The sequence below is a fragment of the Gadus macrocephalus genome, chromosome 9, assembly GCF_031168955.1.
Source record: "Gadus macrocephalus chromosome 9, ASM3116895v1".
Taxonomy (NCBI): domain Eukaryota; kingdom Metazoa; phylum Chordata; class Actinopteri; order Gadiformes; family Gadidae; genus Gadus; species Gadus macrocephalus.
The window spans coordinates 10,533,751-10,558,602 of record NC_082390.1 but is presented as its reverse complement, the minus strand read 5'-3'; the positions used below and the strand labels follow the sequence as shown (position 1 = coordinate 10,558,602).

General features: G+C 54.0%; 3 protein-coding genes and 1 long non-coding RNA gene across 5 annotated transcripts; 1 reads left to right on the top strand and 3 right to left on the bottom strand.

Moving 5' to 3' along the window:
* Positions 1-47: 47 nt before the first annotated feature.
* nfatc3b (nuclear factor of activated T cells 3b) lies at positions 48-9,742 on the bottom strand. Its single transcript, XM_060060693.1, has 9 exons — positions 9,126-9,742; positions 6,783-7,896; positions 4,382-4,544; positions 3,835-4,034; positions 3,593-3,759; positions 3,050-3,184; positions 2,360-2,415; positions 1,668-2,274; positions 48-659 (listed from the first exon to the last, which is right to left on the bottom strand). The coding sequence occupies exons 1-9, from the start codon at positions 9,148-9,150 to the stop codon at positions 577-579; spliced, it is 2,550 nt and encodes an 849-aa protein (XP_059916676.1). The 5' UTR covers positions 9,151-9,742; the 3' UTR covers positions 48-576.
* Positions 9,743-9,826: 84 nt separating this feature from the next.
* On the bottom strand, positions 9,827-14,885 carry dus2 (dihydrouridine synthase 2). 2 transcript variants are annotated; one of them, XM_060060695.1, is made up of 16 exons: positions 14,799-14,885; positions 14,411-14,544; positions 14,287-14,332; positions 13,650-13,741; positions 13,315-13,358; positions 13,062-13,122; positions 12,882-12,929; positions 12,740-12,805; positions 12,459-12,529; positions 12,260-12,346; positions 11,949-12,117; positions 11,661-11,782; positions 11,003-11,131; positions 10,813-10,900; positions 10,568-10,641; positions 9,827-10,492 (listed from the first exon to the last, which is right to left on the bottom strand). In XM_060060695.1, exons 2-16 carry the CDS (start codon positions 14,531-14,533, stop codon positions 10,222-10,224), a joined length of 1,491 nt encoding a protein of 496 aa, XP_059916678.1. In that variant the 5' UTR covers positions 14,534-14,544; positions 14,799-14,885; the 3' UTR covers positions 9,827-10,221. The 2 variants fall into 2 exon arrangements, with proteins under 2 accessions (XP_059916678.1, XP_059916679.1); XM_060060696.1 differs by lacking the exon at positions 14,799-14,885 and having other exon boundaries at positions 14,411-14,782.
* On the top strand, positions 13,736-14,530 carry LOC132464367 (uncharacterized). Its single transcript, XR_009527247.1, has 2 exons — positions 13,736-14,153; positions 14,230-14,530. It is a non-coding gene; the product is annotated as an uncharacterized LOC132464367 (long non-coding RNA).
* A 271-nt stretch (positions 14,886-15,156) lies between the features above and the next one.
* On the bottom strand, positions 15,157-24,276 carry slc7a10b (solute carrier family 7 member 10b). Its single transcript, XM_060060694.1, has 11 exons — positions 24,012-24,276; positions 22,772-22,976; positions 21,248-21,399; positions 20,559-20,684; positions 19,904-20,057; positions 19,708-19,831; positions 19,373-19,476; positions 17,960-18,056; positions 17,501-17,650; positions 17,027-17,204; positions 15,157-16,091 (listed from the first exon to the last, which is right to left on the bottom strand). Exons 1-11 carry the CDS (start codon positions 24,139-24,141, stop codon positions 15,973-15,975), a joined length of 1,539 nt encoding a protein of 512 aa, XP_059916677.1. The 5' UTR covers positions 24,142-24,276; the 3' UTR covers positions 15,157-15,972.
* Positions 24,277-24,852: the final 576 nt, after the last annotated feature.

Here is a 24,852-nt window from a genome sequence, read left to right as displayed (position 1 = left end):
CATGCCTAGTGCAGTAGACGGCAGTGATTCACTAGACCAGCTGGATATTTTAAAAAGGAAGACACCGTTTTATTACAACAAATACCCTGAAAGACAACCTATATTAAAGCTGAGTGACACAACGCCTCTATCCGGTGTTCACACTCACTGCCACCTTCACCTAAAAGGCACTGAAATCTGTTCTGAGAATTAAGGGTGTTGGGGGGGCATTACAGTTTAAACGCATTTGGATCGTTTCAAAGCATTCTTTGCAAACGGTTTCACACAGAACATACAACTTCAAACCAAACTCTTCCTTCTTAAAACTACACACAACCGTTGTAAACTGTCAAACCAAAAGTGTGGGATTGCCTGGACGATCTAAACTTGATTTAAGAGGAATAAATAGGAGCTATTTTCAGGCCAATCACTCCGAGGTTCCCATTGACCCTGAGATGAGCTCTTTCAGCGGAGCTCTGCATGCTAGCTGATGTCTGGTCTGGTGAGCTGGTCTGGTTAGCTGGTCTTTGAGTGTGTGAGCGTCACCCTGCAGACAGTCTGTTATACAGAGTGCTTTGGAGGAAGGGGAGGAGTGAGTCACTGCAGGCCACTGGCGTCGCGGGGCTTCTGGTACGTCGCCTCGCCCAGCCCAAAGAAGTCCCGGTCGATGAGCTCGTTCACTGCAACACCCAAAGACAAGACACCCGCTGAGTCAAATCACGAGGACTGTTGATGAGCAGGCAGCCACAAAGCTGGTCGACTGTCATCATATCACCAGCCACCAGGGGGCGGTGCTTCACATGTAGTTAAACTAACTACGAGCCTGAAACAAATCTGCATCATCTATACTTTAGCTTCCATTCTAACTAGTACTAAAGTACTTGTTGAAAGTACTGGCTTCAGTTATAGAAGTACTGATCAACCATCTCAAGTCTCAAACTATACTCCAGCCTCTCGTGTAGTGTTAGTCTAGTTGTTGTTGGGACTTTCCACAGCAGGGATGAAACGCTTGAGTTGTCACTATTCATAGCAGGAAATATGATACACACACATGCACTCTAGCAAGCACACACACTCACGCACAAACACACACACACACACACACACACACACAGGAGCCCTGCATAAATGTACCCTCCATCAAAGGCTAACACAACAGCTGCTTGACACGCCCTCCTCAGAGAGGCCCCGTCCCCCCCGTCTCCTGGACTCTGGTCCCCTGGTCTCTAGTCTCAGGTCTCTGGTCCTCTAGTCTCTAGTCTCTGGTCCACTAGTCTCTAGTCTCAGGTCTCAGGTCCTCTAGTCTCAGGTCTCTGGTCCTCTAGTCTCAGGTCTCTGGTCCTCTAGTCTCTGGTCCTCTAGTCTCAGGTCTCAGGTCTCTGGTCCTCTAGGCTCAGGTCTCTGGTCCTCTAGTCTCTAGTCTCCTGGTCTCAGGTCTCCTAGTCTCTGGTCCTCTAGTCTCTCGGTCTCTGGTCCCCCCCTGGTCCAGGTCCTGGTCTTTGTCCAGGTCCTAGTCCTGGTCTCTCAGTCTCTGGTCCCCCCGTCCCCTCGTTCTGGTCTCTGGTCCTGGTCTTTGGTCCCTCCTGGTCCTGGTCTACTGGTCCACCGGTCTCAGGTCCAGGCCCTGGTCCTGGTCCCGGTCTCCTGGTCTGTAAAGCTTTAGGTGGTCGCGGTGTTTCCTGACTCACCTTCGTCCAGCGTGATTTCCTGCAGGCTCTCCTCCACTTCCTGTTTCACCCGGACCGGCCCCCCCCCCTGACAGAAGAGGGAGTGGGGGGGCGGGGTGTCCTCCCAGTAGCCCCTCCCCACTAGACGGGAGACTGGTGGAACTGTAGTAGAAGGGGGAGGGCCCCTGAGAGGGGGGGCCGGCACCGGGGGTCCGTACCGCAGGAGAGGATCTGATTGGTTAGCGAAAGGCAAAGCAGCTGCTGTAGGATAGGCTGTCGTCATGGCAAAACTAAACAGTGGTGGGAGTGGCCGGATGGGGGAGGAGCCTAGGGTCGGGTGAAGTGACGACCCATAATCCCCTTGGGCCTCGTAGAAAGGCCCATGTGGGTGAAAGGGTTCCTGGAGCACCAGGGCATTGTGGGGGATGTAGTCCCAGCCTTCCTGTTTGACCAGTGGGGCCGCGGGGGGATCCTCCGGGGACAGGAAGTGATGCGGGGCGGAGTTGAGGTACGTAAATCTGTGGCTCTGACTCCGCCTCTTCTTCCCATTGGACACGTAGAAGTGCACCAGCACGGCCCCTCTGGCCTGAGTATTATGGTATGGAGGGATCCTCACCACCAGGACGGACTGAGGAGCACAGGGAGGAGGTCAGACTCACAGGAGAGACTGGAGACATGAGGTGGAGGGGGGGGGGGGGGGGAGTCTTTCTCACCTCACTGCTCCTCTCTGGGACCAGCGACGCCTCCGCCTCCCACTGGCACGGCCCGTCTGAGGAGAGACAGACAGGGGGTCTCAGAGGGACAGACAGACAGGGGGTCTCAGAGCGTCATACAGGGGGTCTCAGAGGGACATACAGGGGGTCTCAGAGGGACAGACAGGGGGTCTCAGAGGGACAGACAGACAGGGGGTTTCAGAGCGTCATCCAGGGGGTCTCAGAGGGTCATACAGGGGGTCTCAGAGGGACAGACAGACAGGGGGTCTCAGAGGGTCATACAGGGGGTCTCAGAGGGACAGACAGACAGGGGGTCTCAGAGTGTCATACAGGGGGTCTCAGAGGGACATACAGGGGGTCTCAGAGGGACAGACAGACAGGGGGTCTCAGAGGGACAGACAGACAGGGGGTCTCAGAGCGTCATACAGGGGGTCTCAGGATGGACCGACAGGGGGTCTCAGAGGGTCAGACAGGGGGTTTCAGAGGGACAGACAGACAGGGGGTCTCAGAGCGTCATCCAGGGGGTCTCAGAGGGTCATACAGGGGGTCTCAGAGGGACAGACAGACAGGGGGTCTCAGAGCGTCATACAGGGGGTCTCAGGATGGACCGACAGGGGTTCTCAGAGGGTCAGACAGGGGGTTTCAGAGGCAAAGGCAGGGGGATGATATAGAGCTCTTAAAGGTATCGACCAGGTTCTCTGTGGGCGAAGATGACTCTGGAGTGGGAGGAGATGTTGGTTCCTCTGATGCTCATCTCCTCTCCAACGGAGCCGCTGGCCGGGCTGAAGTCCACCACCTGGGGCAGCTCTAGGGCCAGGCGCTGGGCTGAGGAACACAGGAGAACCTTAACCACAGAACCACTGGGCGCACTGGGGCTGATAGAGGGGCTGGTAGAGGGGCTGGTAGAGGGGCTGGTAGAGGGACTGGTAGAGGGACTGGTAGAGGGGTTGGTAAAGGGACTGGTAGAGGGGCTGGTAGAGGGACTGGTAGAGGGGCTGATAGAGGGGTTGGTAAAGGGACTGGTAGAGGGGCTGGTAGAGGGGCTACAGAGAGGGGCTACAGAGAGGGGCTGGTAGAGGGGCTCCAGGCAGGGTTGGGGCCAGGGGGTTGGGGGGGCACATACCTAATACATTAGGTCACCTTTAGACAGTCGGGTATAGTAATAAAGGAGTGCTGAGCAGCGTCCATGTGCCCGGGGCTCTGATGGACTCATGATGGAGGCGGGAGACTCACAGCACTCGATGGGGACGGACGCCGTCTGCAGACAGAGCACGTTGCCGTGGAGCTGGGGGACGTGGACGCGGTACCCCACCCGGACCCGGGTGTTCCTGCGGCCCAGGTCACCCTTCCGAAGCTCGATGTCGGCGTTCCGCAGCTTCAGGATCCCCACGCAGTCCAGGCTGCGGAGACAACAGTCAGCCTGGACACGCCTCCTCCTAGCCGCCATGTTGGACATCTCTATCCGGCGTCCCTACCTGGCGGTCATGTCGTGCTCCGGGAGGAGGGGGACCTCCAGGACCCTGGTACCATCCAGCGTGGTCTCGCGACAGGCGGTGGTGACGCTCTTCCCCGTGACGCGGTGGACCTGGTAGAAGGGGTGTGGCCTCAGGGGCGTCTCCTCCGCAGTGGCCATGAACACCTGGACCACCAGGGCCTGCTCGGAGTAGCCCTGGAGCTACACACACACACACACACACACACACACAACCCTTATTACCAGGCTGTACCTCGTGCGTCATCAGTGAACCACCTGACTAAAGGTATGCCCCCATTCCTCGCTCCCAAACAACAGGTTGGGGTGAAGTGCACCGGGAGTCCAGTGTCAAAGGTGTATACCAGGTGTGTGTACCGAGTGTGTGTGTGTGTGTGTACCAGGTATGTGTGTGTACCAGGTGTGTGTGCACCCAGTGTGTGTACCAGGTGTGTATATGTGTGTGTAACAGGTGTGTGTACCAGGTGTGTGTATATCAGATGTATGTGTGTGTACCCGGTGTGCAACAGGTGTTCCGGGCTGGGGGTTACCTTGACGACGGGGTGTCCTCCAGAAGCCGTCCTGACGGCCCCCCGGCTGCCCTCCGTCTCGTAGTGGGCGCGGTGGAAGGGCCGGGGCCCCCGGACCAGCTGCAGCTCCACGGGGCCCCAGGAGCAGGGCAGGGGCCAGTCCAGAGGGGGTGGGGAGGAGGGGCTGGAGACACAGAGCGCTGAAAATCAACTCAAACACACCTAGGGGTAGTGAGGGTTAACTAACACAACCAGCCTCTCCCTGTCAGACACATCCAGGACATGTTCCCCTGGTCACAGCATCGACACCATCGACTCTCAACCCATCCCTGGCCCAACCAGTGCAAGGGAGGATGACCAATGTGAAGACCTAACCACCGCACCCATGCGGAGGAAACGATGGACAGAGCGGCGGGCGTGGTAGACCATGAACAGGCTGACCGGGAGGTCAACAACCCCAGCCCAGGGCCCCATCACTGCATACTGCATCGCGTCACTTCTGCTAAGTAATGGCCGCTTCCCTGATGCAGACAAGGACTTCGCCAGAAATACATCAGCGAGAGTCTGGGAGCTGTTCAGGGCCCCAGGATGCAATTCCAACCTATCCACTGATTTCACAACACCAGAAATCGAACAGGCCATCCAACGGCCTGAAGACTGGTAAGGCTCCAGGTGTAGACCGCAACCTACTACAGTACGGGGTACAACACCAAGGCAGAAAGCCGGACCCTCCCCTCAGATCCTCCAGAACTTATATCGCTGCACCACTGAGAGCATCCCCACCCAGTGCTTCACGGTGTGGCATGGGAACTGCGTAATGTCTGACAGGAAAGCCCTACAGCGAGTGTTGAAAACTGATCAAAACATCATTGGTACATCTTCCTGCCATCGCTGACACACCCCAGTCCCGGACTGTTCTCTATACTCCCGTCTGGGAGATGTGACAGGAGCCGTAGGAGTCGAACCAGCAGGCTCAGAAATAGCTTCCTTCACAACACCATAACACTGCTCAACACAAAGGCTCCACCCCTGCCCCCGCCACTGCCCTGCCCCCCTCTCCTTTTGAACATGGACTATGGACTGTCAGACTACCTCTGACCATTATACACTTTATTAATGCTCTTCAACAATGCCATTTCGTTTATATGATCATACTGCATTCTATTCATGGACTATGAATAGAATGATTCCTCATAACTCATAACTCTATGCACTTTAATAATGGACTTGCATTCTGTGTCTCATGTATTTTTTTATTTAAGCACTGCCATAAGGAAAAGCACTTTTTATTGATTGCACTACTTGTTAGATGTAAACTGCATTTCGTTGTACTGGTTGTCCTTACTTGTGCAATGAAATAAGGTTGAATCTAATCTAATCTAATCTAATCTAAGAAGGCAACCGACTGGCTGTGCTCCTTCCTCACTACACATCTCCAACACTCAAAGCTGCCAAAGATCTGGCGCCTTGCCAAGGTGATCGTCCTGCCGAAGCCAAACAAGCCAAGCAACGACCTCAAAGGATACTGGCCCATCTCATTGCTCTGCGTTCCATACACGTCTGCTCCTCAAACGTCTTATACTTGCTCGTCTCAACCCAGTGATCGACCCCCAGCTGCCCAAAGAACAAGCTGGCTTTCGAAGCGGTAGATCAACAACAGACAAGCTGACCCTCCTGTGCCAAGACATAGCGGACAGCTTCCAGACTGGAGAGAATGCCGGCACCGTTTTCCTGGACCTCACATCCACATATGACACTGTCTGGCTGCAAGGACTACATATGAAGCTTCTGGAAACCATCCCAGACAAGCACATTGTGAGCTTCATAATGGAGATGCTGAGTAACCGCCGCTTTCAGCTAAACACCAGCAACGGCCAAAGCAGTATGTGAGAAATCTCAAGAACGGTGTCCCACAAGGCTCAGTGCTGGCACCTATGCTGTTCAACTTCTACATCCACAACCTGCCTGATACACAATCAAGGAAGTACGGCTATGCATATGACCTGGCCATCCTACTGAGCAAGCAATCCTGGGAAGCAGTAGAGGAGGGCCTATCTGGAGACATGAACATCCTGTCTTCATTCCTGAAGAACTGGCGCCTCAAGCCTAGTGCTGACAAGACCGTATCGTCAACGTTCCATCTCTACAACCAAAAAAAGCGTCCTGCCATCAACCGCCTGAGGACAGGTGTGGGACGCTTCGGGCAGCAGTGCAGAAGTGGGGCATCGCGGGCAGTGCCCAAAGTCAGTGTGAAAACCCACTACAAACTGTGGAACACATTGTAAGTTCCCCAAGACACCGGCTACCCCACAGAGAACGTGTTTTAATTGACCTCGGTCATAGGAGAATGACTGACTCGCCTCAACAGAGCTGAAGGTCTAAGGACTTACGCCAGAAGAAGCACTAGTGAGGGTTAACTAACCTGAAGAGAGGCGGGCCGCCTGAAGCTCTCTGATTGGTCCATCTGATGCTGGGAGGAACCGGGAGGAAGAGTTCTGAGGGAGGGGTATGGGTTCCGGGGGGGTCCAGGAAGGGAAGCGCCGCCAGGACCCGGTCCAGGACGTCCTCCAGCCCGGGGGTCTGCCCGGGGGGGGAGTCCAGGACCCGGTCCAGGTCCTCCTCTAGACAGGGGGTCTGCCCGGGGGGGGGGTCCGCCTGGCTCCCTGAGGTCCTCCTGGTCTTGGAGGGCACGTTGAGCTCCTGGAGGCCATAGGGCAGAGGACTAGCGGGCCAGGACTGCTCCGGGGGTACGGGGCCGGGGGAGCAGAGAGGGGCGGGGGAGCAGAGAGGGGCGGGGGGGCAGAGCGGCGAGGGGGAGCGGGTCCGGACATCAACGCCACCGGAATGGCGTCTCTTGCCGCAGGGGGAGGTGGGTCTGGAGGCGGGTCTGGAGGCGGGGAGCTGCGTCAGCCAGGTCTCCTCTGTCACGCTGGAGCGGGGGGAGGGGCCTGGGGAGGGCTGCTGGTACTGCTGCTGCCACAGCTCTACCCCAAACCCCGCCCCCCAGCCTGGGGTTGGGGAGGCCCGGGGGGAGACCCGGGGGGAGGCCCGGGGGGAGGCCCGGGGGGAGGCCCGGGGGGAGCCCAGGCCACAGCGGGCCGCCGCCTCCTCCAGCTCGCCCTCCACGTCGTCGTAGACGTGGGAGAAGGACTCGCAGGAGGACAGGTCCGACAGCCAGGAGCGCGAGGACAGGCTGCTGCAGGGGCTGGGGCTCAGGGCCGAGTCCCGGTAGCACGGCCCCAGGGACAGCCAGGCCTGCTCCGGGCCAAGCGGCCCCAGGGGGTCCTCGGGCCCTGGGGGATCCTCCATCCCCCGGGAGCCGCTCAGCTCCAGGTGGCTGAAGGGAGCGATGGCAGTGATGTGGATGCTGGGGCAGGCCAGGGTCCGGGGCGGGCCCAGGGGGCTGTACTGGGGCCCCAGGGGGCTGTACTGGGGCCCCTGGGAGGCACTGAGGAGGTGTGGAGGAGCAGGAGGACATGGTGGGGAGACTAGGTCCTGGGGGGACCCAGGAGACCACAGGGTCCTCAGGTCTGGACCTGCAGGGGGGAGGGGTTAAAGGTGTTGCATGTGAAGTTCTGCCACTAGGGGTCTCTCGATCATAACAGGAAGAGAAGAGGAGGTTTGAGGAGTTTGCAATGGGGCATCATGCCGGTGGAAATCCATCCGACCCTCTCACAGAAATCCTTATCAAGTTATTGTGTTGACGTATATTCACCTTACCTTTGGTACATTATTTAATTGTATTCAAATGACAGTAACATAACGTTAACTTTCTAACTTTGAATAAGTATGATCAGGGGTAAGCTGCGTCCCCAGACGGGGTGATGAGGGCATCCCGACCGGCCTACGCAGCGAACAGAGTGAAACGTGACACTCTAAAGGCCTGATGAGCATGTTGAGCTTTATTGATATATTCATAATTATGTTTATATATTTATAGTGCTATGTATGCATCAGGGTTTCCAGTTTGATTATCCTTGGAGTAGCTCACCTCGTTAGATCTATGTGCATTAGCATGAGGAATGCCTCATGTGTTTAGGGATAGTTGAATGCAGAAATATTACAAAATATACAGACTAGCAGTACAATTGTTTTTGCATCGTTTTTGCATGTAGGAAAATGGTACGTTCCATTTCCTGTTCCTCAACAGGAAACACATTTCTGCTTCTGTATGATTAGGACCTTATAATCCACAAGTGACTGTCTAAAGCACAGTATGAAAATGGTTTGTAGGTAACACATTTATAGCATAACAGGAAGGGGTTTACAAAAAAATATATCAGGTTATCTGAGGTTTAAGAGGTAATAGGGGGTATAATAAAAAACATGTGATAACATGTCTTTAGTTCTAATAACATGTATATTGTGTTTATAACATTTACAAAGTGTTTATAACCTTGTATTTAGTGTTTATAACATGTATTTAGTGTTTATAACATTGTATTTAATGTAAAATGTATTTCATGATAATGAAATATATTTTATGTTTATAACATGTATTCATTTTTGATAAAATGTATCTATTGTTTTTATAACATTGTATTTAGTGTGTATAACATGAATGTAGTGTTTGTAACATGTATTTAGTGTTTATAACATGTATGACTGGTTTAAAAAATTGTGTTTAGTGTTTATAACATGTATTTAGGGTCTGTAACATGTATATCGTTTTTTATAACATTGTATTTAATATTTAGAACTTTGTATTTACTATTCTGTGTTACGCGTTTTAATCTAACCGTTTTAATGCACAAGGTCTGGGTACCTGAGGGCTGGTCGTCCCCGGACATCCGTCCGCTTCTCCGGGCGGGGTGTTACCGGACACACTCAGGACCAGGGGGGTCGTCCCACTGAGGTCCGGGGGGGGCGGGGGGTCGTCCCACTCAGGACCGGGGGGGGGTCGCCCCACTTAGGACCGGGGGGGTCAGGACCGTGGGGTCCTCCCACTAACCGGGGGTTCACCCCGCTGAGGACCGGAGAACGGGCTCCTCGGATCAGAGGGTGCTCCACTCACCGGGGGGGTCGCTCCACTCACCGGGGGGTCGCTCCACTCACCGGGGCGGTCGCTCCTCTCACCGATGGGTCTCTTGAATCGGGACTGGGACTTTGAGAGCGGACCGGATCCTCCCGTGCGTCCAGCAGAAGGACTTGTGTTGTTGGGTGAACAGGTTGAGGACGTCCGACTCTAAAGTTTACAATGTCCCAACCACGACGATTCATAAAGTATTCATGTGCTCAGGCGTTGAATCATCATCAGTGGTCTCCTCCATGGAATCTTACATCGTTTCGTCCTCGGCTTTAATCGGTAATAAAGTGTATGAAGTGTACTAAGTAACTTCCACGTTCGGCGGAGGACTGCTCCGCCGTGACGTCATCCCGGTGACCCCGTAGACCGGAACGCAGAATAAAATGAGAAGAGCTTCATGTCTATTCTTTAAAAAATTATTAGATGAGACATAATACAACTACGTGTTGAACGAGTTTTATTTTTCACAATTTAACGGAAGTTTAACGAAACAAACAGAACAGCCAGGTTGTAACCGGATGCCGCCCTCCTCTGGCGGAGCGGCGCATTACACAAAGAAAGAGGAACCTGACCCGGGACCCGACAAGACCAGACCCGACCTGGACCCGCGGCTCAACAGGTCACCAAAATAAAAAAAAATAAAAAGGGAACAACTGATCTGTGAACAGGTGCTTTTGAGCGAGGCACTCGAGTTCCATCCGACAACGCCATGAAGGCCGTTGAACGCACAACTTCAACTGGCAGTTGTGCGTTGACAGTGGGTTCATACTCCTGCCATTCCCATGGTAACCCCCCTCCCCACCCCCACACTCAGGGAGGTGGGGAACAGCCCTTGTTAGGGCATGTGTGTCTTGTGGTGGTTGCCGTTGGTAACCTCAGTCTCTGCCTCCCGGTCCGACAGGTGGATCTTCTTGTTGACCTCCCGCTCCTCCTCCTGGGGGGGGGCTGCTGCGAGGAGCGGGGGGGCGACAGCCCTCTTCCTCTTCCCCCCCAGACCAGACTTCTCCTCCTGCTGCTGCTCCTCCCCCCGCCGGCCCTCAGGGAGGCGCAGCACACGGAGACACACCAGCGCCGCCGCCTGCTCCGCCCCCTTTTTAGACTTCTCCCTGAGAAGGAGGAGACACATTAGAGGAGGAGGAGGCAAGGGGGAGGAGGGGGAGGAGGAGGAGGTGTATCCTCACCACAGCGTGGACCTGTACTGCTTGTTGTCCACGGTAACGGTTGACAGGAAGAGTCTGTCCTGGGGGCGATCAACCTGCAACCAAAACACACTGATTGGACGATATCTAGACCCTGGCCTCTGATTGTCTGCTCTCGGGCTGCTTTCTCGACCCTGGCCTCTGATTAGCTGCTCTTTGGCTGATTTCTAGAACCTGGCCTCTGATTGGCTGGTGTTGGCAGTGCGAGGCATATGAGTGGTGGATACCGTGTGGTAATGGGGCTGCTCCAGCTTCTCCTTACGACACCACTCCAGCAGGAACATCTTGGGGGTGATCTCAGGAGGGTAGTCTCTCCTGGACAACACCAACGGAGGGGGTGTGGTTAATGGAGTGGGTGTGGTTAGCAGAGGGTGTGTGGTTAGCAGAGGGATGTGATTAGTGGAGGGATGTGTCTACCGGTGAAATCGCAGGGCCATGGTGGTGACGCCCCCTAGGGTGACGGGGGTCTCGGGGGGATGCAGCCCCCTTCTGGACCGCAGCAGCACCTGCACCTCCTCGTAGTACGCCTGCATCCCATAGGCTGCACTGTAACCACAGAAACATGGCGTCACACCCTCAGCCATTCGCTGCACTGATTAACGTGAACCATATTGCGGCTGTACCCATCTCTATTGTCAATGGGTCAGTACCTTTCTCTATAGCTAGGAATCAGTACCTTTCTCTAGAGCTAGGAGTTGGTACCTTTCTCTAGAGCTAGGAGTCAGTACCTTTCTCTAGAGCAAGGAGTCAGTACCTTTCTCTAGAGCTAGGAGTCTGTACCTTTCTGTCTAGAGGAAGGTACAGACTCCTAGCTCTAGAGTCTAGAGCTAGTAGTCTGTACCTTCCTGTAGAGCTAGGAGTCTGTACCTTTCTCTAGGGCTAGGAGACTATAGCTAGGAGTCTCTAGGGCTAGGAGACTCTATAGCTAGGAGTCTGTACCTTTCTCAATAGCGAGGCGTAACTTCCTTTCTCTATAGCTAGGAGTCAGTACATTTTTCTAGAGCTAGGAGTCTCTATAGCTAGGCGTAGGCTTTTTGTCCTACTGGTACAGTAGAGTCATGGGTTAGAGTGTTACCAGATGTCGGAGAGGGTCTGGGCGGTCTTGACCCGCTTCCCCATCTCTGACTCCACCTTGTCCCGGAGCATCTGACACAGGCAGTACTTTGTGTTGAAGGCGTGGTTGTCGTACCGCACCGCCTGAAACCACAAACCAGTCGTTACCCTAGCAACCACATCCTCTCTTCCCCCCCCCCCCCCCCCCCCCTACAGAACGGGGTAGTGGTCCAATCCCCCCTTTACAGAATAGGGTAGTGGTCTAACCCCCCCCCCCATATATATATATATATATACACGTTTCTCTTACGTATTTCAGGTAGTCCTCCATGACGGTCTGGACAGGAAGCAGCCCCTGGCGCCGGAACACAGAGGGGTTCCACATGGCAGCGCGGGCCAGCATCACGGCCGCCGCCCCCGTGGCGCTGCGGAACGCCGCCACATCCTCGAACGACTTCACCATGTCCAGGGAGCCGCCGCTGTCACACACACACACACACGGACCCGTCACCATGACGACACCAACAGCCTCTCACTTCACCACGACGACGCCAACAGCCTCTCAAATCAGCATGGCGACGCTAACAGACTCTCAGATCACCGCTCCCGTCAGAGACTCACTTGGCGATGACGGGCACGCCCACGGCCCCGGACACCGCCTTCAGGAAGTCACAGTGCAGCGGGTGCTTGGGCCGCTCCTCCCGCGTCCTGACAACAACAACAACAACAGCAGCAGCAGCTTGAATGGTTGGTTTGACTCAGAGGCTGTGAGGTCTGCTGGAGGCCGATTGGCCAATGGTCTGGAGGACTGCAGGTCTACCTGCCGTGGACTGCGATGGCCGCCACGCCCGTCCTCTCGATCCTCTGGACCAGACGCACAGTGTCCTCCATCTATAGGAGACACACACACATAAACACACACACACCACGGTCAACACACACACCATGCTCAACCCACACACAAGGTCACCATGGTCAACACACACACACCACGGTCAACACACACACACACAACCTTTGAGAAGCCTCAAAGGTTCTTTGAGAGAGCATCTAACCCAGAGCCACTAGGGGCTCTAACCAAGAGCCCCGCCCACTACTCACTGAGGGGAGGATCCTAATCTTGCAGGTGACGGGTTTGCTGAGGCCCTGGACCAGCTTGGTGAGGATCTGGAACCAGACGGCAGTGAGACCACAACCTCCACACAGACCACAGAACAACCAGCAGGACAGAGGAGGTTCTCACCGCTTCGATCTTGTCAGGATCTGAGAGGAGAGCAGCTCCCATCCCTCCCTACAAAACAGAAACACAGGAAGGACTGATGTGGTATGACTAGACTAGGTCAGGGGGGTAGGACTAGGAGTAGGACTAACAGTAGGACTAGGTCAGGGGGGTAGGACTATCTCAGGGGGGGTCAGGACTGACCTTGGTGGAGTACTCCTTGGGACAGCCCATGTTGACGTCGATGGCCGCCACGTCCTTCTCCCTGAACAGAAACACGTCACTACGACGACCAGAACCTCAGAGCTCAGAGAGGATAACAGTCATAAACTCCTTTAGACAACGAGAACAGACAATGTTGATATTAGATACTTATGATAAACGATCATTTGGATCTTCTGTGTGTTCTGAAGCAGGATCACTAATGGAGCCCAGAGTGTTGAGGATGAGGACTTACACCAGCAGGGCCACAGCCAGGGCGCGGTCCGGGTCCGCAGTGCCCTGAGGATAGAACGGAGAGCAGGGCAGGATGCTGAGGCTACAGCTACCCCATACAGGCTAATCTACCACTCATACAAGCTTTGCCTTACAATCAACAAGCTAAAGCTACACCATACTGGCTAATCTACCACTCATACAAGCTTCACCTTACACATATATTTTTATGCGACTTAAATATCACGACATGCATGTTGTATAAATGCCTTTCTAAACATTCAGAGGATCATCACATTGAAGTATATGGAAAGAGTAGTACTGAACCATCCATTCCCCAGGCGTGGTCCCACCTACCATCTGGAAGACCACCCGGTCTCTCTCTCTCTCACAGGTCCTGAACATCACCCTCTCATCGGGGGCCACGAAGTCCACCGTGTCCAGCTCCTCTGCACCAGGAGGTAGACAGGAGGAGAAGAGGTTAGAGGAGGATAAATGGTTAGAGGAGAGGAGGTTAGAGACTGAGAGGAGGTAGAGAGATGGTTAGAGGAGAGGAGGTTAGAGACTGAGAGGAGGTAGAGAGATGGTTAGAGGAGGTAGAGAGATGGTTAGAGGGGGAGAGGAGGTAGAGAGATGGTTAGAGGGGGAGAGGAGGTAGAGAGATGGTTAGAGGGGGAGAGGAGGTAGAGAGATGGTTGGAGGAGAGGAGGTTAGAGACTGCGAGGAGGTAGAGAGATGGTTAGAGGAGGTAGAGAGATGGTTAGAGGAGGTAGAGAGATGGTTAGAGGAGGTAGAGAGATGGTTAGAGGAGGAAGAGAGATGGTTAGAGGAGGAGAGGAGGTAGAGAGATGGTTAGAGGAGGTAGAGAGATGGTTAGAGGAGAGGAGGTAGAGAGATGGTTAGAGGAGGAGAGGAGGTAGAGAGATGGTTAGAGGAGATAAGCGACCGAGAGGAGGATGTTGACCACCAGGCTGTCCGACAGCAGGCTCCTTACCGTTCAACACCCGCTCACATGTCACCATCTTGATATCGATCAGCTCCTGGAAGGGAAAGGACAGACAATGAGGACATGACCGGGCTACCGGTGGAGCTGGGGGGCTACTAGGGTCCGTACCCACCTCACAGTACACGATGTCCGCTCCGTAGTCCAGCGCCAGCAGTCTCATCGGCAGAGTGCCGACCCGCACCATCGGGGCCAGGGCGGTGATGTCCCTGAAGCACAGACCCCCTGATGTTGCCATGGTGCTCAGTCCTGGGGACCACAGTGAGACCTCATCAGGACCTGGAACACGGAGTCTACCCCTACGGAGTCGGGACCGCGGAGTCTAGACAGCGGAGTATGGACTACGGAGTATAGACCACGGAGTCAAGACAATAGTCAGGGGGTCTAGACCATATCAGGGGGTCCATACCATAATCAGGAGGTTTAGATAGGTCTAGAGTCTAGACCATAGACACCGACAGTGTCCACATAGTAAAGGGGGGATAGAGAAAAACAACACTCACCGTCACGGAGTCTCTCGGACTGGAAGTCACGTGTCGCCTACACATGTTCAGGAACTACTTCCTGTTTGGTGACGGGCCCCAATAGAACACGCCCACTTATAGCGACTATAAACAATTCGTTCCGATTATATTTTATTTTATTTCCCTTAGGGGTTCATAAATATTTTGGATTAAATCTCCACCATTGGGCAATAATGTAATACCTCCGAAAACAAATAAATGGTAACAGCACGACGAGTTTTCGTTAATGTGTAATGTGTGTATTATTCCTATGAATTCACACAATTGTATGTATACAATGTACGAGTCATTCATGGAATAAAATCATTCTTAAGATGAACAAAGTCCTGAAACAGAATCGTTGATCTCCATCTAAATTTATTTTGTTTCTAATTGTTATTTTCTCATTTACAAAAGAGAGGCAGACTCCAGTGACATGAATCAGAGGCACTGAACGGTTTACAAATAACTTAGAGCGACATCATTTAAGGCTCAAGCGGTCAAAATGATAACTTCACTTAATGTACCGCAGACACATTCTGGAACATTCTCTTTCTTTACAGAAAAAGGGACACCATGAATATATTACTTATTATTGATTTATATTCAAAGAACTAAAATAACTACATGTTGTTGGAACCAAAACTTTCTTAGAAAAACGTTCTGTTCTATAGGGGAGTCTATTCAGTCTGCTGGAAGTACCCAAACCAGGTTAAACAGAGAGTAACCAGAGAGTAACCAGGCCAAACAGAGAGTAACCAGGGAGGAACCAGGGAGTAACCCGGCCAAACAGAATGTAACCAGGGAGTAACCAGGCCAAACAGAGGGTAACCAGGGAGTAACTAGGAAGTAACCAGGCCAAACAGAGAGTAACCAGGCCAAACAGAAGGGAAATAGGGCAGACAGAGAGTAACCAGACCAAACAGAGAGTAACTAGGCCCGTCAGAGAGTAACCAGGCCAAACAGAGGGTAACCAGGCCAAACAGGGAGAAACCAGGCCAAACAGAGAGTAACCAGGGAGTATCCTAGTGAGACAGGGAGTAACCAGGGAGTAACCAGGGGAGACAGGGAGTGCACCGACAGGTGAGACAGGGAATGCACAGACAGGTGTCTCTGTCAACAGTGAAAATAGACCAAAAGAAAGACTTGGAAGCAGAGAAATGGAAGCCGTGTCCTAGGAATGGGCAGCTATGTTGCTCGAGTCGGTCCAGTCAGACGGGGCCTTGGTTTCCACGGCGTCGTTCTGAGGGAACACCACATAGCAGAGGCACTGTCCTGCGCTGGTCCACCACTCTGAAACACAGCAGAGGCATTGAGCATTTAGTGTGGTTTGTGGGGTCGGTGTATTATGTGTGGTTTGTGGGGTCGGTGTATAGTGTGTGGTTTGTGGGGTGAGTGTAAAGTTCGGGGTTAGTGGGGTCGGTGTATAGTGTTTGGTTTGGGGGTGGGTCTAAAGTGTGTTGTTTGTGGGGTCGGTGTAAAGTGTGAGGTTTGTGGGGTCGGCGTAAAGTGTGTTGTTTGTGGGGTCGGTGTAAAGTGTGAGGTTTGTGGGGTCGGCGTAAAGTGTGTGGTTGTGTGGTCGGTGTCAAGTGTGTGGTTTGTGGGGTTGGTGTATAGTGTGTGGTTTGTGGGGTCGGTGTAAAGTGTGTGGTTTGTTTGGTCGGTGTAAAATGTGTGGCTTGTGGGGTTGGTGTAAAGTGTATGGTTTGTGGGGTTGGTGTATAGTGTGTGGTTTGTTGGGTTGTTGGATAGTGTGTGGTTTGTAGTGTCAGTGTCAAGTGTCAGGTTTGTTGGGTCTGAGTATAGTGCTTGGTTTATGGGGTTGTGTAAAGTGTGTGGTTTGTGGTGTCTGTGTAAAATGCGTGGTTTGTAGGGTCGTCGTAAAGTGTGTGGTTGTGTGGTCGGTGTCAAGTGTGTGGTTTATGGGGTTGTGCATAGTGCGTGGATTGTAGGATCGGTGTATGATGTGTGGTTTGTGGGGTCGGTGTAAAGTCTGGGGTTTGTGGAGTCGGTGTAAAGTGTGTTGTTTATGGGGTCGGGGTAAAGTCTGTGGTTTGTGAGGTCGGTTGTATAGTGTGTGGGGTCGGTGTGTGGTTTGTGGTGTTGGTGTATAGTGCGTGCTTTGTGGGGTCAGTGTATGGTGTGTGGTTTATTGGGTCGGTGTATAGTGTATGGTTTATGGGGTCGGTGTAAAGTGTATGTTTTGTGGGGTCAGTGTATGTACTGACCGAGCATCCTGCGGAAGGTTTGGGATCTGTTGGGCCGATGGACGGCCAGCAGGTATACGGGGACGCCGGTCAGGATGATGAGCAGCCCCACACCACACACCAGGGGCTCAGACAACAGACTGAAGCCGAGCAGCAGAGCCCAGAAACATAGGTAACACACTGGGACCAGCAGGCTCACCTGGACATACACACACAGGGTAAAACACAGGGGAGGGAGTACCAGACACTTAGCATGTAAGCACTGGATGGTTCTAACTCTAGCAAGCTAGCTTCAGTTAAGTGGCCCCAGGCAGGCATGGAGAGAGTTAACCGACCAGCAGACCACCATATAGGACCCTAGACTAGCAGGGTAGCGGTGTAGCATGCTAGATGACTAGTATGCTAACTGATTAGCTGGCTAGCTGGCTAGCAGGATAACTGACTAGCAGGCTAACTGATAAGCAGGCTAACTGACTAGCTAGCCGCGCTGAGCACCTTGATGGGTCGGTACAGGGTGGGGTTCTTCCAGCGGTAGTAGAGCAGAGCTGCCACGGTTACGCCGTACGACAGGTAGTTGATGAAGGAGACGTAGTTGATCAGGTTGTGGGTCTCGCCAACGCACAGGATCACCATGGTAGCAGCACACTGGGTACAGGAGGTGGTACTTATTATAGTACATATATGTAGTAGTTATTCTATGGTACTTATTATATAGTACTTATTATATAGTAATTGTTATGGATAGTATTTGTTGTATACAGTATACATTTATATAGTACTTGTTTTACATAGTACTATCTAAGTGTTAAGCTGGGTCAGGACTGAGCTCAGGACCTCAGGGCCTCAGGACCTGGGGGGTCAGACTGGGCCTCAGGACCTCAGGGCCTCAGGACCTGGGGAGTCAGACTGGGCCTCAGGACCTCAGGGCCTCAGGACCTGGGGGGTCAGACTCACACAGACCAGCAGGGCGGGGATGGGCGTGCAGTGCTTCAGGTGGATCATGGCCAGCAGGCTGGGCAGGTGGCCCTCCCTGGCCCCGGAGAAACACAGCCTGAGAGGAGGGCAATGAGACACAGCCTGAGAGGAGGGCAATGAGACACAGCCTGAGAGGAGGGCAATGAGACACAGCCTGAGAGGAGGGCAATGAGACACAGCCTGAGAGGAGGGCAATGAGACACAGCTGAGAGGAGGGCAATGAGACACAGCCTGAGAGGAGGGCAATGAGACACAGCCTGAGAGGAGGGCAATGAGACACAGCTGAGAGGAGCGTAATGAGACACAGCCTGAGAGGAGCGTAATGAGATACAGCCTCAGGGCAATGAGACACAGCCTGAGAGGAGCGTAATGAGACAGTGCCTGGCAGAGGAGGCTCATGAGACAGCCTGGCAGAGGAGGGTAATAAGACACAGCCTGAGGGTAATGAGACACAGCCTGGCAGAGGAGGGTAATAAGACACAGCCTGACAGAGGAGGATAATGAGACACAGCCTGAGGGTAATGAGACACAGCCTGAGGGTAATGAGACACAGCCTGAGGGTAATGAGACACAGCCTGGCAGAGGAGGGTAATGAGATACAGCCTGGCAGAGGAGGGTAATGAGACACAGCCTGACAGAGGAGGATAATGAGACACAGCCTGAGGGTAATGAGACACAGCCTGACAGAGGAGGGTATCAGACAGCCCTCAGAAGAGAAAAAAGGCACACAAGGCCCTCAGTGCTGTCTCTTACAGGGAGCGGCTGGTTATACATGAGAAAGGATCATGACACAAGATGTAGAGCCCTGATTTACAAAAAGAAATTGGAGGCCGACCTGAGATCTTGTCAACGGAATTTCCAGATATGTAATAGATAGAAACTAAAAGTTAATTCTAGATATGTGGTAGAGACAAACTAGAAGTTAGTTCTAGATATGTGGTAGATAGAAAGTAGCAGTTAGTCCTAGACAGTTTACTGCTGTTAAGTGTCACTGGTCGAGTGTGAGTCAGCAGGCTGTGATTGGCTGGTTGAGGTCAGCTGGACCTGGCTGTGATTGGCTAGTCTGGGGTCAGGTGGGCCTTGCGGTAATTGGCTGGTCTGGGGTCATGTGGGCCTAGTTGTGATTGGCTGGTCTGGGGTCAGGTGGGCCTAGTTGTGATTGGCTGGTCTGGGGTCATGTGGGCCTAGTTGTGATTGGCTGGTCTGGGGTCAGGTGGGCCTGGCTCTGATTGGCTGGTCTGGGGTCAGGTGGGACTTGCTGTGATTGGCTGGTCTTGGGTCAGGTGGGCCTGGCTGTGATTGGCCGGTCTGGGGTCAGGTGGGCCTTGCGGTGATTGGTTGGTCAGGGGTCAGGTGGGCTGTTATGGGCTGGTTGGGGTCAGGTCGGCCTACCTGGACGAGGTGAACAGGTATCCGTTGATCCCTCCGAAGGTGGACAGCGCCACAGAGATCGGCATGACGACGGAAAACCCTCCCAGCAGCTTCTCGCCAAACGTCTTGGAAACGAACACCAAATAATCACTCACACACACACACACACACACACACACACACACACACACACACACACACACACACACACACACACACACACACACACACACACACACACACACACACACACATACACACACACAAACACACACACACATACTAGACACACACACACACTGGACATACACACTGCTGGACACACACATATGGACAGTTTTATGGGATGTAGTCACCACGGCAACCGCGTTGGAGGCCAGCAGCTCCTCCGGAGACATGGAGGAGAAGTAGGCTATGTTGGTGAGGGTGTAGACCAGCGTTACCACGGGAACAGAGATGTAGATGGCTCGGGGGAGGTTCCTGCGGACAGACCACCCGGGTCAGGACCCTCCTGCTGGGAGCCCCGCCGCCGCACAGGCAGGAAGTACTCACCGCTGGGGGTCCACCACCTCCTCTGTGACGTAGTTCAGGAAGTTCCAGCCGCTGAAGGCGAAGGAGGCCTGGAGGAAGGCCAGCGCGATCTGCCCCACCGAGGGGACGGCCTCCATGGAGAACGCCGCCTGTGGCCGCAGGCTCTCATAGTTCCCTTTGGGATCAGACACATTCCTGAGGACGTTCCCGTTGTGTTCCAGTCCTCCAGGTCATCCACAGGGGCATCACATAAGAGCAAGAACCACAAGATGGTTCCTGGAGGTGCAGAGAGAGGCTCTCATACCCCTGCTGAGCCTCAGGCTCACTGGGGCCCGAAATAGGACTCCTGGTCCCCTGAGCAGAGGAGGACTGACTCCTCCTTGAGGAGGACTGACTCCTAACTGAGAGGAGGAGGACTGACTCCTCTCTGAGGAGGACTGACTCCTCTCTGAAGAGGACTGACTCCTCTCTGAGAGGAGGACTGAATGTACCACACGTGTGAAACAGCCCAGCCCTCTCCTAACCCCGCCCCTATCATAGCCCCACCCCTCTCAAACCCTGCCCCTCTCATAACCCCGCCCCTCTCATAAACCCGCCCCTATCATAGCCCCACCCCTCTCAAACCCTGCCCCTCTCATAACCCCGCCCCTCTCATAACCCCAACCCTCTGTCTGACCGTTGCAGATGTGTCCGAGGCCGACGGCGATGATGAGGCCCAGGGCCAGCAGCTTCCCCACGGTGAAGACGTCCTGGATCCTCGTGGCCCAGCGCACGCTGGAGCAGTTCACCCAGGTCAGGAACACTGGGAGAGGGGGGGGGGCACAGCGTCACTACAGCACCGCACAACGCACCCTGTGGGGGGACCAGGATGTCACGGGGGTTCGGTGATTAGGGGTCCCCCAGTCAGTTAGGCTCCGCCCCCCCCCGGTGGTTTTGAGGGTTGCCACGGCAACAGGAATGAGGGAGACATGGTGAGAGGGAGGAAGAGAAGGGGAGTGGGCGGGGATTCATCCATCACTGTCATTGGCTGAGCTCTCCATCTCCAGCTCTCGGCCCAAACAAAGCAGGGCTGGCAGGACCCCGAAACAAACTGCTGTGATTGGACGAGACACTAGAGGGGGCGGACAGGGGGGCGGGCCCAAAGGTACCACATAAAGAGACCCTTTCCCCCTGGCCCCTCACCGTCCACTCTGAGCCCCGTCTGACCTCAGGGCCAGTGTCAACCAGCGTGTGTGCGTGTGTGTGTGTGCGTGCGCGCAAGCAAGTGTGTGATTGTGTGCGTTTGCATGTGTTTGTGTGTTTGCGTGTTTTTTATGCGTGCGTGTGCGTGTGTGTGTGTGTGTTTGTGTGCGTGTGTGTACCTACAGATACAGGCGGTGGACAGCAAGCGCGTGGCGAGGTACGGAGGCTCACACTCAGGGAACACCGGCTGGAGGACGTAGGTGGAGAAGGTGAGGGCGATGACCGCCAGGGTGGTGGGGTACATGATGAGCACCGCACTCCACAGCACCAGGAACCTGCAACACCACCCCTCATTACACCACCCCTCATTACACCACCACCCCTCATTACACCACTGCCCCTCATTACACCACCCCTCATTACACCACTGCCCCTCACATCACACCACCCCTCATTACACCACCCTTCATTACACCACTGCCCCTCATTACACCACCCCTCATTACACCACCCCTCATTACACCACCACCCCTCATTACACCACCACCCCTCTTTACACCACCCCCCCTCATTACACCACCACCCCTCATTACACCACCCCTCATTACACCACCACCCCTCATTACACCACCACCCCTCATTACACCACCCCCCCTCATTACACCACTGCCCCTCACATCACACCACCCCTCATTACACCACCCCTCATTACACCACCCCTCATTACACCACTGCCCCTCATTACACCACTGCCCCTCATTACACCACCCCTCATTACACCACTGCCCCTCACATCACACCACCCCTCATTACACCACCCCTCATTACACCACCCCTCATTACACCACCACCCCTCATTACACCACCACCCCTCATTACACCACCCCTCATTACACCACCCTTCATTACACCACTGCCCCTCATTACACCACCCCTCATTACACCACCACCCCTCATTACACCACCCTTCATTACACCACTGCCCCTCATTACACCACCCCTCATTACACCACCCCTCATTACACCACCCTTCATTACACCACTGCCCCTCATTACACCACCCCTCATTACACCACCACCCCTCATTACACCACCACCCCTCATTACACCACTGCACCTCATCACACCACCCCTCAATACACCACCACCCCTCATTACACCACCACCCCTCATTACACCACCACCCCTCATTACACCACTGCACCTCATCACACCACCCCTCATTACACCACCCCTCATTACACCACCACCCCTCATTACACCACTGCACCTCATCACACCACCCCTCAATACACCACCCCTCATTACACCACCCCCTCACATTATTACACCACCTCCTCTCATCACACCACCACCCCTCATTACACCACTTCCCCGCATTACACCACCCATCATTACACCACCCTCTCTCATTACACAACCACCACCTCTCATTACACCACCACCTCTCATTACACCTCCACCTCTCATTACACCACCACCTCTCATTACACCACCACCTCTCATTACACCTCCACCTCTCATTACACCATCACCTCTCATTACACCTCCACCTCTCATTACACCATCACCTCTCATTACACCACCACCTCTCATTACACCATCACCTCTCATGACACCACCACCTCTCATTGCACAGCCACCACCTCTCATGACACCACCTGGAACTAGAGGCCATGTTGGATCTAGAGGACACATTGCACTCACCCCACCAGCCCTCCAAAGATCTGGGTGACGTAGGAGTAGTCCCCCCCCGACTTGGGGATGGTGACCCCCAGCTCGGCGTAGCAGAGGGAGCCCAGCGCGGCGATGCCCCCCCCCAGCACCCATACCACCAGGGCCACGCCCACAGAGCCGGAGTGCTCCAGGACGCCCTTAGGGGAGATGAAGATCCCTGAGCCAATGATGTTCCCTGTTGAGTGCACGCACGCACACACACACACACACACACACACACACACACACACACACACACACACACACACACACACAAACACGCAAACACACACACAAACAAGAACACACACCCACAAACACACACTCACAAACACACACACACACACTCAAAAACACACACACACACACACACACACACACACACACACACACACACACACACACACACACACACACACACATACAGACACAAAAACAAACAAGTGCACACACACACCCCACCACACACACACACACACACACACACACACACAAACACACACACAGTCCTTAAAAGTTATGTTTGTCTCCACAGAACCCTTATGAGACCTTTAAAACCCAACTTACGATATACCGTCTATAGGACCCCGTCTATAGGACCCCCTCTATAGGACCCCCCTGGTCTATAGGACCCCCCCTCTGGTCTATAGGACCCCGTCTATAGGACCCCATCTATAGGACCCCCCCCTCTGGTCTATAGGACCCCCCCTCTGGTCTATAGGACCCCCCCCTCTGGTCTATAGGACCCCGTCTATAGGACCCCCCCCTCTGGTCTATAGGACCCCCCCCTCTGGTCTATAGGACCCCGTCTATAGGACCCTCCCCTCTGGTCTATAGGACCCCCTCTATAGGACCCCCCCTCTGGTCTATAGGACCCCGTCTATAGGACCCCCCCCTCTGGTCTATAGGACCCCGTCTGGTCTATAGGACCCCCCCCCTCTGGCCTATAGGACCCCCTCCATAGGACCCCCCCTGGTATATAGGACCCCCTCCATAGGACCCCTTCTGGTCTATAGGACCCTGTCTATAGGACCCCCCTCTGGTCTATAGGACCCCCTCTATAGGACCCCCCTCTGGTCTATAGGACCCCCTCTATAGGACCCCGTCTAGGACCCCCCTCTGGTCTATAGGACCCCCTTTATAGGACCCCCTCTGGTCTGAAGGACCCTCTGTATAGGACCCCTTCTGGGCGGACTGAACCATCCCACAGGGGGGGTCTGCGGGTCCTCACCTATGATGATGGTGCACGCGCTCAGCACTCCGATCTCCTTCTTCAGTGTCACGCGCTCCGGGATCTTCTGGTCCCGCGCGCTCTGCCTCCGGGAGACCAGACTCTTACTTCCATCCATGTCCGCGACCATCTCAGCAGCTCAGCCCGGATCCCCTCTCTCCCTCTCACACACACACACACACACACACCATTGATTGCATGGTGAAAGGCTTGCGCATGCGCAACAATCTGTCGCTGTCCAGGGTAGAATGCTAACGAGGTCGCTCTCGTGCCGTTAATCTGGTGAGTTAAAAACTCTCTCTCACACCCCCCTCTCTACCTCTCTCACCCCCCCTTCTCTCTCTAACTCTCTCACCCCCCCCTTCTCTCTCTACCTCTCACCCCTCCTCCTCCCTCTCTCTACCTCTCTCTCACACACCCCCTTCTTTCTCTACCTCTCTCACCCCCCCCCCCCCTCCTCCTCTACCTCTCTCAACCCCCTCCTCTCTCACAGCCCCCTCTCACCCCCCCTCCTCTCACTCCCCAAGCCTATTCTTTTTATCCAAACCTCTCTCCACAGGACTGTTAAATTAACCTCCCTACCCCTCTCTCTCTCTCTCTCTCCGCAGGACTGTTAACTTAACCTCTCTCTACCGGTCCAATAATCTTCCAGTTAGTTTTAGATCAGTTTAAACTGTCCTCCCTTCATACTCTGTCTGGACACCAGAGTGAGATCCAGTGAATCAGTCACTCCTCCACAGCAGATCTGACTGAACATGTATTAATTTGTACTCAGTGTACGAGGTAGTAGCTTTAGTAATCCTCAATGTACGAGGTAGTACTGAATAGTAGCAGTAGTAAT

Bases quoted from the DNA above. Each gene is read 5' to 3' on its own strand.
- nfatc3b (XM_060060693.1), bottom strand. From the start codon at position 9,150: ATGTCCGGGGACGACCAGCCCTCAG. The intron at 7,897-9,125 runs GTACCCAGACCT...TCCCCCCTGCAG, and splicing joins CGGGGACGACCAGCCCTCAG to GTCCAGACCTGAGGACCCTG. The intron at 2,275-2,359 runs GTGAGAAAGACT...TGTGCTCCTCAG, and splicing joins TCCCAGAGAGGAGCAGTGAG to TCCGTCCTGGTGGTGAGGAT.
- dus2 (XM_060060695.1), bottom strand. From the start codon at position 14,533: ATGGCAACATCAGGGGGTCTGTGCTTCAGGGACATCACCGCCCTGGCC. The intron at 14,333-14,410 runs GTGGGTACGGAC...TTTCCCTTCCAG, and splicing joins CGGACATCGTGTACTGTGAG to GAGCTGATCGATATCAAGAT. The intron at 13,359-13,649 runs GTAGGTGGGACC...TTCTATCCTCAG, and splicing joins ACCGGGTGGTCTTCCAGATG to GGCACTGCGGACCCGGACCG.
- slc7a10b (XM_060060694.1), bottom strand. From the start codon at position 24,141: ATGGTCGCGGACATGGATGGAAGTAAGAGTCTGGTCTCCCGGAGGCAG. The intron at 19,832-19,903 runs GTGAGTACTTCC...GTCTGTCCGCAG, and splicing joins GAGGTGGTGGACCCCCAGCG to GAACCTCCCCCGAGCCATCT. The intron at 16,092-17,026 runs GTCAGTACATAC...GCTGTGTTTCAG, and splicing joins AACCTTCCGCAGGATGCTCG to AGTGGTGGACCAGCGCAGGA.